General features: G+C 25.3%; 1 protein-coding gene across 2 annotated transcripts; it reads right to left on the bottom strand.

Moving 5' to 3' along the window:
* Positions 1-3,532: 3,532 nt before the first annotated feature.
* Positions 3,533-13,879, bottom strand: LOC129956884 (actin-related protein 2). 2 transcript variants are annotated; one of them, XM_056068897.1, is made up of 9 exons: positions 13,701-13,879; positions 13,367-13,477; positions 13,145-13,165; positions 12,255-12,470; positions 8,086-8,158; positions 7,739-7,875; positions 7,456-7,605; positions 6,639-6,917; positions 3,533-4,108 (listed from the first exon to the last, which is right to left on the bottom strand). In XM_056068897.1, exons 1-9 carry the CDS (start codon positions 13,746-13,748, stop codon positions 3,938-3,940), a joined length of 1,206 nt encoding a protein of 401 aa, XP_055924872.1. In that variant the 5' UTR covers positions 13,749-13,879; the 3' UTR covers positions 3,533-3,937. The 2 variants fall into 2 exon arrangements, with proteins under 2 accessions (XP_055924872.1, XP_055924873.1); XM_056068898.1 differs by lacking the exon at positions 13,145-13,165 and having other exon boundaries at positions 13,701-13,878.
* Positions 13,880-14,032: the final 153 nt, after the last annotated feature.

Genomic DNA, 14,032 nt, shown 5'->3' on the forward strand with positions numbered 1-14,032 from the left:
TGTTATTGTTTAAATTCATGGCAAAAAAAAAAATTGAAAAATAGCTAATTACAACATTATAATTTTCCCCCAGTTATAGTAAAAGTCAGTTTTGGAGATTTTCTAAATTTTTATAGTATATAGTTGCCATATAAAATGCAATTTTCTGATTCATTTTGTTAGCAGTTTGAAAAATTTCTTTTAAAATAAAGTCATATTCCAACAAAACATACAACAGATACAAGAATTTGAATAATTAAAATTTCATATTAAAATGCTCAGTACTCCTATACATAAGTTCAGTGCTCTGTTAATAATGTAAAATGGAATTTTAAAAAATTATTATTATTCTAAATAATGAAAATTATTTTTACGCTGGGAAATAACTTTCTTTAAATAAATACACTTAATACAGTATTTCTACGAATTACTATATTCTCTAATAAAATATCACATGTTCAGCTGTTTCAAGGAAATAATTTGAATTATTTCTGCTATCAGTATTGAATATAAGTTAAATATCGAAAATGAACATCCAAGCAGTGTTTTATAATCTTAAATATTACTTAGGATAACAAGTACTCCTATTACTTTTCTAGTTCATTTGCATCAAAATAAATTTTATTTAGAATTAGGAAATAAAAATGTCCAAATAATTTTAATAGCAATTTACCTACAATTCGTGCATTATATAAAGATTATTTACATTCTCTGCCTTTTATAATTGGCAGGTTGACATTTTTATAGGAGAGGGGGAATGTAGTGTTCATAGGTTTAACTACACAGACAAGGAATTATAGACATGCTTAATGCTTTTTATCCATATAATTAAATAAATTTAAAAAATGATTCTGTCACAATTTAATGCAAGTAATTAAATTGAACAAGAAAAATCAAACTAAAATTTTAACTTAAAAATCTTAGGTTTTTTTTTTTTTTTTTTTTTTTTTTGCAACATTTGAAGAAAACTTAGTTTTTAAAAAACATTTTTTGATTAATTGCAATAAATCTTACCATGAATAGCTTCATATAAAGAAACACTATTTTTAAATGGTGATTCATGACATAATAAAAATGTGCTTAATCTATTTGATATGCTGTTAATTGAAAAAGATCTGATAAGTCATTATCTGTCCACTTCTTTTTTTTAAACCCATGAAAATTATACTTACTGCTAAATACATCAATTGTTGAATGCTGTTATGAAGATTGGTATGAATTCTCTTCAAACTGTTTAATGAAATTCTGTTTCATATATATTACATAATGGTTTTAAATTGTTAATTATTCATTGAAAATGTAATTTTATCTAATAAGGATAATGAATCTTTAAAATGTATCGCAGTTACAAAATTTTTAATGAAAATGCCTCTTTAAAGTATTAATAGAAAACAGTATGATAGTTCATAGATATATTGTTAAGTTCTTAATATTAATCTAGTTGTTACATTTAACAGTTAAAGAGGTTAACTGAAAGATTAAGTAAATATATTGAATAAAAATTTTTGCATGCAAGAGAAAACTTCCATAGCTGCATTTTAATCTGTTTTTACCCTATGGAATTACTAAAATATTTCAAAAATTTAGGTATCAAATAGAACTATGTTTACATATGAAAAAAATAAAGTTTCTTTTATCAACAAACTGTTAATGTGTAGAAATGAAACCAAATTATTATATATATTCATTCAAGTTGTGTTGTGCATTATTTAATATAACTATAATCACATTTCCTCCACCATAGATGAAAGAAATTTGTGCATCTGCATAAAACTGAATGCAAGTCCATAAAACAATTCTCATGATATAGTTCGTTTCAGTATCCTGAGATGACCATTTTTCAATGATTATATCTCAAAAAGGGATGAAATGTGGAAAGATATGCACATTTCCAGAATATATTTTTTTATTAAATGACAATATATCCTCTGCTCATCTTTCTTCCCAGCCCTATTTTGTCAAATTAAACCCATCCTAACACGTGACAACAGCCCATGGAGTCTTAGAATCCATTAGCAAACAATATGTGTTCAGTAAATCTTGGAAACACCTCAAGAGCAGAATGATTAATTCCTTCTTTTCATGAATAGAAGACTAACATTCTCACAAATGAATAATGCTGAATGCAATTATTCAATGCTTTCAGTATTATTTATTTGCTTAAATAATGCTTTTATTTGATTTTTTTTATATATATAAAACGTTTGCTGGTAGAATCATGTATATGAAGAATCACATTCAGGTTCGAATTACATAGCTTTGCATTAGCAATTTCCATTTAATATTAAGGGAAAAAATCCCCTTTGTATTATATTTTAAGCACAATATAGTGTTATGTTTTATTTTATATACATCTTTACATAGATGTATAAACATAAAATAACTTGTATTTCATCAAATGATGTAAAAATATCAATAAAAATCAAAATACAGATTATAAGTCAAATTTAATGTTTCTTTCTGGTCAAAAGTTTTTAAATGTGTTAAAATTATAAGTATATTTTTATCAATGAAAAAGTTACTTTTAATTTAAGAAGTAGATTTTAATTATATAAAAAGTAAAATACATGCTTTACTTTTACCTTCAAATACAGATATAAAAGGATACAAGAATGATTTTGATGAAATCAATTACAGATTTTTTATCACATGGACAAATTTTCATTGCATCTCAAAAGAATATGAAATTGTATAATAATGAAATTCTATGAAACTATTACTCAGATCGATAAAATATTTCAAAGGCTGTTGAGGTTTAAAAGGAATTTATTATTTATTATCCTAATATTATTTAGAATCCTTGGGAGTATTATTATTTATTATTCATATAATAATCCTGTCTGTATTCAGTTATGTAAATATGATTTAGAGCAGCAATATGTCAGAGAAAATGGACTACCAGAATGAGTTAACTGAATGCTCTTAGCTATATTTTTCTCATATTTTACAATGTATGATATACTTAATCATAATATAATCAGACATTGTTAAAATGTTATCTGAATAATAAAAGTTACTATCTGCAAAAGACAGAGAATAATGTTTTCTCCCTCTTGCTCTGGTTTCTATGTAACCAGGAAATAACTTGCACATAATTTAATTTAATAATAAGCCCTAAACCATTTATTTCACACTTTTGTTTCAGTTTAAGGAGACAAATTTCGGCACAGTGTTCTGAGGTTACAAAGTTACAAATCAAATAAGGCAATTTGTGCAAATACAAAGCATTAATGAAATCTCTATACTGAAAATTCTTTTCAAAAGGTACACTTTTAAGGCAGTTGGACTTAATTTTTTTGGGAACAATTTCTATATATTAAAAAAAAAGATATTAGCATTTTTAAAACAAATAATTGATAATTCCAATAAAAATTAAAAGATAGAATTTCATAATGAACTGCAGAATTATTTTTTTATATATATATTAGAGAATAATTTTTTATTTGTTTTGTTCTATTGCTTATATACAAAATTCTGAACAATCAATTTTAAAGACCTAATAAAAAAGTTGCTTAGAATAAATTATTTGAAATAACTGAATGAACAAAATGCAAAAGTTGATACTCTATTTTATTTGATATACATATAACTCTTAAGAATAGTGGAAATCAGTCATACTTTATATTTCATCCTCTTTAGAGAAAAATGAAATATCATTTGGGAAGAAATGTTAAAAAAAGCAGAAAAACATAATATAAATTATATTACACAACAAGAAAAATCAAGTCATTTAAAATCCAACAGTGAAAAATAATCAATATAAATTATCTCTATGAAATAGCAAAAGAAAGACATTTAATTTCCAGAAGAATATCAGTAGTAAAAAAAAATGCATCAATTGACAGACAGTTACTTTGAACAGGCTGATTTTTGTTAAAACGAAAACTCAATGGGAAACAAATTTCTATGGTCCCAAAATTATACACAATGATTTGATTGCAATGGAAAAAGTTTACAATTATGCTGTTTTGGCACCAAGTTTCTCTAAGACTTTAAGTCCTTTCTCTAAATATTCTTCCCTGGAAAGCCAAAAAGTTTCTTTGTCTTTCATTACTTCAGCTAGAACTGAACCACCAATAAAGACCATATCTTTTCTTCTAGGAGGATCTTCTATACGGATTTTAAATTTCTGAAGAAATAAAAATGCATTGTTTAAACAAATGATAGAAAACTTCAACAAAATAAAAAAGTTTTACATTTTTAAAAAAAAATCTATTTCAGATTGTTACTTTATTAAACGAAGCAAAGGTGCAGACCTCTCAAAATTCATAGAGTTTGAGATTTCCATAGTTGCATTTAATATTTTGTAAATTCCAAATAAACACACTTCTAACAGACTACTTAAAAATAATGATAAACAACTTTTAGTTTTATGAGGAATCTCCCTGAATAATTAAAGGCAACATGAACATGCATTTCATTACTACTTTCATAATGATGTATTCTTTTTGCAGCCAGTTAATCTAATTAAAAATATATAATTGATGCACAGCAAAAGCATAAATATTACAAAATCTATCAAAAATAATCATTTGATATAGGATGGACTTTAATCACAAAAGTTTTAACTAATTAGTAAAAGGAAGAAACATGGTTATGCAAATGAAAATAATAAAATATTACTTCAATAGAGTTTCATCTAAAATAATAAATTGGAAAAATCAGATTAAAATTTTAAAAGATTTCATCACTCAAGCAATATTATATTAATATACACTGCAAAAGTGCTTCTATGACAAGGGCATCAAACTGAGAATTCATTTGGAAATCAATAATTACAGCATTGATAAATCTTTAAAGGAACTTATGTAAAACGATTTTCACCTTATTTTAACTAAAACCAAATAAAAGATTTTTTCTTTATTTTCTCTCAAAATATTATCAATAATTTATTTATTATAACTCAATACAAAAGCTAATCACTTTCTTAATGCACAAATACTTGCTAAGTCATTTCAATGTCATGTCCATTATCTTATTATCTGTTATATACAGAGGTTAAGAACTCCGTGAGTCATCCCTCAAATCGACAAATGTAAAAAGAAAGATGTACGATTGATAAAAAATTTTGATAAACAACTTTTACTAGTAGAAATTTAATACTATTAAAGAAAACTCACTTAACAAACAACTTCAGTGCTATATAAATACACAGTAGTGAAACCAAGAGTTAATTAACAGTTTATTATAACAGAAAAATCTTGTTTTTATTACATATTTTGAGTATTAATTATGCATTTACTATTTTATACCTAGCAGCAGATTAAAAAACAAATATTTAATCTTGACATGTAGATTCTTTTCTAGTATTAAATACAGTATTATGAATAGAATCAAGTTTTTTGAAATGCTTCTTCACTAGTGTCTGGACAAAAGTTTGCAGATTTCACTGAAAAATTTTAATGACTTTAAGGAAAGATGGCGTTATTTCCCCACATTAAGGAAAAGGCTAATATTCCTGCTGCTTATTAGAAAAGTTACCCCATTAACTGGAATGAAGTTACTGTAGCAAAAAACTTTAGAGAAAATCCTTTCAGGTTAATCTTTTCATTTACACGGAGTACTCAGATTCAGAATACAAGATAACTGTTGCATATTCACAATTGAAAATGGAAGATTTATTTGCATTTTTAAATGCTGCCAAATGGTTTGAAGCTATAATGCTTTTACCAACAGTTGAATCATATGGCATTTGACTTTCATGTATGGGTGTCCATCCCTGTTCTGCACTTCTGAATTTGATAGATTTATTAGTATTAACAAATGACTCTTTTAAAGTGCACATACGAATTAAAAGGATTCCAGAATTCTTGTTGATTGCTCTGGTTTTTTCATTAGGAAAATATGGAAAAGCACATGTGTTGGGATTATATTAAGCACATTTTGTTAGCCATGGATAAGAAACAATATTACCTTCTTTAAGAAGTCTTAATATTTTAAGGGAAAAAAAAAAAAAAAAAAAGGCAAATGATCTGCAAATGATTAAAGAAGACAAAATAAATAAATAAAAATTTAAAAGAAAGTTTCTTTCTATCATTTTCAAATTGCTGATCTAAAGACATCAATAATAAGCAAAGTTTAACTACACTATCCCATTCAAAGGCACACAGTGAAATTGATTGATCTGGATATCATGGCACTATAAGATGGGAAATATGATGGAAGCCTAAGGGCCATCACCATCCAATGATGGAATTCTCTCCCATAGGAGGTATATTCCATCACTGGCAGGAAATAACTTGGCTCTATACCATTATTATACCGGCTAGGATGGTGAGAACTAATCACTATACCAGAAGCTACTCATTCCCATATTTGAGAAGCCATCAAATATGGGAATGAGTGAATTGGACAGCCTCAAAATAGGCAGAAAAAGAATTTCTCAACAGTGCATTTTTATAGAAAAGTTGAAAAAAATTAAAATTCAGTAATTTATTTTTGACTCAATTCTAGTTATTCAATTTAATAATCAAGAAAAGTGCATTATATTCAGTACATCCATCATAAAATGCATCTGGAACATGAACCAAAGAAAATAATCTTTACTTTTTGATGACACACAATATTTTTATCAAGAAATACATACATTCAATAATTTGCATCACTTAATATTTTCTCTTAAAGAAATATTAATGAAATATGAAAATGCTTTAACTTACAGCTAGCTTTTCAGTTTCTCCTTTTAGAACTCTTTCCAAATACAGTTGTTTGATTTCTCTTTCTAGCCGACTAGGCAATCCAGGATACATCGTAGATCCACCAGACAAAACTATATGTTTGTAAAGTTCAGGCCTTATATCTATGTCTCCAGCTTGTATGGTGTTGAATACAAGTTCTGCTATACCTTGACCTTCCACATTTATTAAATGAGGTTGAAATAAAGCTTCAGGGGCTTCAAACCTTTCACCACCTAATTTTATGACTCGACCATCAGGAAGCTGATAATAGATAGAAATAAAAGTACAATTTAAATCTAAAATGACAATTGTTAAAATTTTAGGTAGCTTAAAATAGAGATAAAATTATAAAATCATTTAGTTTAAGAAATATATATAATTTAAAATCTTAAGAACATTTAATCTGCAAAACTTGTAGAAAATATTTAATTTTAATGCCTAATATGTAAAAAAAAAAATTATTAAAATTAATTATCAGAAAGGAGAAGAAATAAAGTTCTTAACAGAACTACATTAGCAAATAAATATGACATAAAGAAAAACTAAATAATCAGACTCCAATATGAAATTTGATAAAGCTGCCTTTTACTACAATTACATAATTTTAGTACCTATTTTTTCTTACAATATTACATAAAATATCAAGATTAATAACTTTTATTAAAACAAATCTTTTATTCGTAGTCAAATAATTTGATATTTCTTGGAAATTTTCTCACTTGATTAATTTAATATGAATAAAAGTTAAATCAAGTCTATGTAAATTGCATAATGTTTTAAGAGTATCAAATAAGCTTACTGTGTAAGGTTCAACAAGATAAGTTGTTTCTAAAGCTAATTTTTGTTCTTGCTCAATATTGTAACCAATATAACACAGCTTTTCCTTGATCATTCTTACAGTTTCGAAATCAGCAGAATGGTTAAAGGCATATCCTCGAAGCAGGAGCAACTAAAACAAAAAAAAAAAAAAAAAATATAAAGAAATTGAATTAAGAATTTAAAATATTTATTTTTTAGAGTAATCTAAAGAGTAATATAAGAGAAAGAAAGATTGTTTCTAGACATCATTAAAATGCTTAAACCTTGATGAGATATCTGGTAATATCTCGCCCAGCAATATCTAGACGACGGGTTAGATGAGACAAGGCATATCCTTCATATACAGGGCATATATGAGTAACACCATCACCAGAATCAACAACAACTCCTGTCATTAAACCTAAATAAAATTTCAGAAATATGAAAATTTTGAATCTTAAAAATGAGTATTAAAAAAATCAATTTTAAAAGAAACACTTCTCAGTATACTTCAAAAGCTATTACAAACAATATCAAATTTTTTATCACTCTTCATTTAAAAATACAAAACAATTTTTTTGCAAAATAACACAACAAATTTTTTAAAGTACTTCAAAGTTATGAATCATACCTTGAGCATATAGAGCCAAAACGGCTTGTATAGCAATGTATGCACCTGCAAATTGATATTTTTCAAACATAACCTGAAAGTAACGAATTCAAATTTATACTAAGTAAATATGATATTTTGAAATAGCAAATATTAAATAATATATAAAGAATGATCAGAATATTTATTCAAGAAGATGCACAAATTATTGAAAATTAATCTAATATCAGTATTATAAGTTATATAAATTTCTTAACAAAAACATTAATTTCCCTAATTAGTCTTTTTTTTTTTTTTTTTGTTAAAACATTGTTAATTTTACAACATATAAAAGGCTAAGCAGAAATATTAAAATAAAATAAGAAACAATGAAATAACAAAAAGCTTGTGCCTGAATTTTTAGTTAATGTGCACTAGCCTGTTAGACAATTTATAATGTATTTGCAATTGATTCAGTAATTGGAGTTAAATTTGAAATATAATATGCAACAATATTTTTCATCACAAAAAGAATTAACACTTTCAATGTTCAATGAAGCATAAATTTCTTATGTCTGCCATCACTTAGAAAGTTTCATTTACCTTTTAATCACAATTTATGCATACAAACTGAACAATTTTTATATTTTTTTAATAGAATGAATTTAATAATTAAAGGCAAATTATTGTAATAATTTTGAAAACAAAACTAGACAAATTTGCATTGATAAACAAGAAATTTTCTTTGATGGTCATTTAAAAATTAAGTCAGAACAAGTTAAGATTATACTGCTAAAACAACAAACAATTGATATAATTATTAGAATTTGTTTATTATTATATGTAATTTTAGAAATGGATTAAAACAAATCCAATAACAATTTAAAATTATTCTGAAAGATTTTTAGTATTTATAAAAAGGAGATAAATTAAACAAGTAAACAATATATATACAAAAGCAAAAAGAAAATTTGATACTCTTCTACATGTTAAACTACTATTATTTAAACATTGTAAGGAAAAAAAGCTATTGCTTTTCACTTAGTAATAATCAAAAGATAGTTGGCATTATGACTTGATAGAAATATATCTACTAACAAAGATAGAAACTCAAAAATCACCCATTTTCATATTTTTGGGGTCAGCACAAGATAATTTAGGAGCAATTTTCAAATTTCAGTTTTTTGATAAAAAATCATTAGCATATCTTAAAATAAATAAAAACCATTGGGAATATTAAGTATGTATATGTACCACATATGCAACTGGATCATATTCAATCAAGCTTTGTACTCTTTAGAAAAGTGAAAAATGAGCTGAATTTTTTAGAATGCAAAAGTTCACTAAATGGTCAATTTATTAAAATTTTGTTACTTTTTCAAGGTAACTTTAAAGCACATTGCTGCCAAAGAAATAATTCTAAATAATCTTAAAATTTAGGATTTAATTTTTTCAATTTCCAGGGTGGATACAGAAACTGAGAAAAAAAAGTTTTTGAGTTTTCCCAAATTAAATCTTGCAACATTTTTCTGATTTATAGCAACTAATTTAATTAGTTTTCTGGCCTTCTCAGAATTCAGAATCACTGTAAATGTACAGTAAATACAAATATAAGCATGTACAGTATATACAATATACACTTATATAAGTAATTCAACAAGAAAAAAAATAATACATTTACATGAAATTTAACTTTTTAAAAATAAAATGAACATTAAAAAAACTATTAAAAGTGTACATTACATTTCTTATATGAAAAAAATACTTTAAATTTTAACAAAACACATTGCTCCTAAAACTGCATAGGGATTCTAATAATTATTAAAAATACCCTGTGCAGCACATAAAATTATTTTAACAGTAAAGATTATGATTTTTTCTCAAAATTTTAGAATAGACCAATAACTAATTAGTGTATAAATGCCAGAATTACATATTACAGCATGAATATAAAAATTGTATATGCAGTATTTTATCATCAATGTAGTAATCTGATAATCTATATGTTAACAAAGATTGAAACAACAACAACAAAAAAGCCAAAATATTACTTCAAATTTTTTTTTTCAAACAAATCATAAGAAATTATTTATTCTAATCAAAAACTTATATATTTATAAATAAAAGTATTTTTTTAAAATTTCCATTTATAATTACAAATAACACTTGATGTAAGATACCAATTTATCAATAAATCAAATGGCAGGTAAGTGCTTCCCAATTATAATTAAAATGCAAATAAATTACAAATAGTAATAAATTACTTATTTTAAAATAATTTAAATATCAATCATTAGAATAATAATGTGCATAACAGCTATCCCAAATCACCTAAGGACACAAGGATAAATATGAGTGATTAGACACCTCCTAGAGGAGGCAAGGCCTGCAGGGGATAGCTGATCCTATACTATTTCTGCATCCACCATACTGACAAAAACTAATTATGATACTGAAAGCTACTTTCTGGCATGTCTGAGGTACCCCTCAGTAGGAATTTGAATACTAATAATAAAAAAAAAAAAATTAACCAATTTTGCTTTAAGTGAATTAAAAAGTTTCTTTTTGTAAAATTTTGAGGTTTACAATTTTTCTCAAATTCCTTTTAGTTGCCACAAGAATTATTTATATTTATTGTTATTTATTTTTGTTTTTAATTCTTTAAGCTGATACTCTACTGTCCTGTTGTTTTTTTCCTTTTCAAATTTTCATACAATTACTTCACCTCCTTTTGTTTCTCCTCTTTATACTCTTCATATTTGACACCTGAAACATTCACAGTTACTATCAAACAATTCTAACGATGAGTTTTGTTTTTTCATATTTTTCCAATGACAATCTTTATTGATGGAAAATCCTCTCTCAACATTACTGTTGCCATGTGAAAGTTACATTATCTTTAAAATGATATGACATCATTGTAAAGCTCCGAGTTGGGAGCAAGTAGAACCAAAATCTTTTCATTCTCCCATTTTTTGAAATATGTAAACCGATTTTTTTGAAAGTTTTATTAGCACTGCTATTAGCAATATTTATCATCAATTGTTATCATAATGAAATTCTAAAATGTTACTATACCCTAGAAAGAAAGCCTCCCATGTTGCCATTGTTAAGATTGTTTTGGTGAACAAAAAACTTTGTATGCATAGAAATGATAGCATGAAATTGAAAACCATGTGACAATGTTTGTCAGAAAATTTTGCAGATATTTAGATATTTTTTTTAATAACTTTTTTTCAATTTTCCTGACTTTTTTAAGATCGATAACATTCCATAATTTTTACTCGATTTTCGGTTATGCTGCCTCGCTAATTTCATTTCATGCAATTTTTAAAATTTATTAGATAAATGATTAATTATTAGATCAAAGCAGATGACTGTGAACTAATTAAATTTTTAGAGCAGAAAGGACAGACTTTGAAGTATTCTGGTTTTATATTTTGATAGTTCTGTATAAATATTATACATAAAATAAGTTTTCACATTAAATATTTTTTTTTTATGTTAATGGATGTATCAGGATTCTATTTAGTGCTAATACTAAATAGAGTTTCAGTTTTTCACATATAATACATAGTTAAAATAAATATGAAGCAAGATTTTATGTAACATTGTTGTGAATTAAACTGTTTCATTAGTACAAAATATGAAAAATTCCAAGCAATGATGTATATTTCAGCTAGTAAAGCATAAAAGAATTAAAAAAGGAAAGACAAAGGTATGTAATAATGATGTTTGATTAATATACACAATACATTTTTTTTTTAGAAATGTGTTAATAATTTTAGAAAACTTACATGATACTTATTTTAATAAAAACATCATGTTTGATTTTTTATACAATTTTTAATATAAAATAATAAAATTTAATTGAATTAATCCAAACACTGTTTTTAATTAATAAATTTTAAACTACAACACAATATACAGTTGAATAAAATTCAGATTATAATTTTATTACTAATGACATTGGTCAATGGAATAGAAAAGACAAGTCTAATGTACTGCAAAGACTGGTCTAAGAAGGCAAAATTGTTAATATTCACTTTAAATAATATATCATTTTATTCATTTCTGAAAAGGTGGAAATTAAAAAAAAATACGATTCTAAAATTTGGTTTATAAACTACAGAGAAATACAAGAATTTAATTTTAATATCAACTGAGAAACATATGCATATGTATATATTAGTTAAAAAAGTAAAATTTACCTCAATCATCTTTTCTCTGTTTTTCAGTGGATTCATTGGAGGTTCAGTTAATAAAACTTTGCAATTTTTTGGATCAATATTCATTTGATTTGGACCAAATGTATAATCCCAAATATGACACATGTCTTCCCAATTTCGTACAATACCATTCTCCATAGGATAAGAAACTTCAAGCATGGAACGCAATTTACTTGCTTCATCACCGACCATCAAATCCTAATTATACATAAATAACATGAGTAAACATGTACTTTATAAATGCTCGTCAATCTATCTCATTAGTCTTATTTTGTTAAAAAAAATGTTCTTTGCTATTTTATATTTAGGTATATAACATGCATTCAAGTACATGCATGACAAGAAATTTAAAATTTTCATATAAAATATTTACATTAAAATGCACAATCATTCAAATTTTAATAAAACACAATCAAATTATTTTAACCTTTCTATCCTGATTGTAAGCCAAAAAATGTTTTGGAACTAAATATATTAATATATGTAAATCTATAGTTGATATCTTGGTATTAAAGCAATAAAAAAAGTTTAGAACAGGTTGACTAAATTTTGCACATAAATAGCTTAAAAATAATAATTAAAATTACAACAAAAATTATTTATATATGCATTAAGAAAAACAAAATAAATTTCAGAATACAAAAAAAAATATTCCAAATTAAAGTTTCCATAGAAAACACCATTTGTCCATTCCATGTAACAACACACCATGCACAGTACATGCTGAGAATTAAAATTACTGAAGGAAAATAAATCTGAATTAAAATTTTCAATTCTACAGTAAAGCAGAAGAAAATCTTCAAATTAAAATTTTCAACTCTACAGTAAAGCAGAAGAAAATCTTCAAAGTACAAAAATGAATAGCAACTTACACGAGCATCAGTTGGTTGATCCTCAAGCAGCATAAAGAAAAATCTCAAAATACTTTAGTACTTTAGGGATTAAATATTTACAAATATTTTGACAGAAATTGGAAGCACAGTTTTTTATATTATGAGAACCATTTTATTAATTCATTATGAAACAGAAGATTTCATAAGACAATACTGAGTATTCAACAAAGTAACGAATTTGAAAGGAGGTAAAAATCTTACCTTCACTTCTATATCACCAATTTTATGAGCAGCTCTTATGATAGGTCGTCCAACCAAAGAAGGAAATGTAAAAGAAGGGAAATTTTGACCGGCATACCCACATTTTACAAACTAAACAAAACAGAAAAAAATAACATCACTATCTGATCAGAAATGAGATAAAATGTTAGAAATACAGTGATACAAGATTCTTTAATACTAATAAACTATAACTCACACTTATAATAATTGTTCCTATAAATGATTATCAATGACATATCAAAAAAAGAAATAACTTAAAACTGAAAGTAAAGATAGTAACTATTTATGTAAGAACATAGATATTTAAAATTACCCCAGTTCCGTTGTCACAGACAACTACTTGTCGTCCTTGACTGTCCATATTTTTACTTTTTTTCAAATGTTTTTTTTTTTATGATAAATAAAACTTAAAAATCTTTCATAATAAAAATTCAGTGACAGTCGGCGGAAGGGTGGTCTGGATTTTGTGTGGTTTGGGTATGATAGTCTAGTTGCCAAAATTATTTTATGAAATGATAAGGCAAGACACTAATAAAAAAAATTGTTCTAGTGATTTGAATAATGATACAACAACTTCCGGTAGGCCCATGTTTTAATTAGAAACATACTTTCTATTTATTAATTTTTAATTATGAATATTAAAAT

Source organism: Argiope bruennichi, chromosome 11 (assembly GCF_947563725.1).
Source record: "Argiope bruennichi chromosome 11, qqArgBrue1.1, whole genome shotgun sequence".
NCBI classification, from domain to species: Eukaryota; Metazoa; Arthropoda; class Arachnida; order Araneae; family Araneidae; genus Argiope; species Argiope bruennichi.

Coding starts and splice junctions, on each gene's coding strand:
- LOC129956884 (XM_056068897.1), bottom strand. CDS start 13,748: ATGGACAGTCAAGGACGACAAGTAGTTGTCTGTGACAACGGAACTGGG. Junction 13,166..13,366: donor TTGGTGATATAGAAGTGAAG/GTAAGATTTTTA, acceptor ATGCTGCTTGAG/GATCAACCAACTGATGCTCG. Junction 8,159..12,254: donor ACAGAGAAAAGATGATTGAG/GTAAATTTTACT, acceptor CGTTACTTTCAG/GTTATGTTTGAAAAATATCA.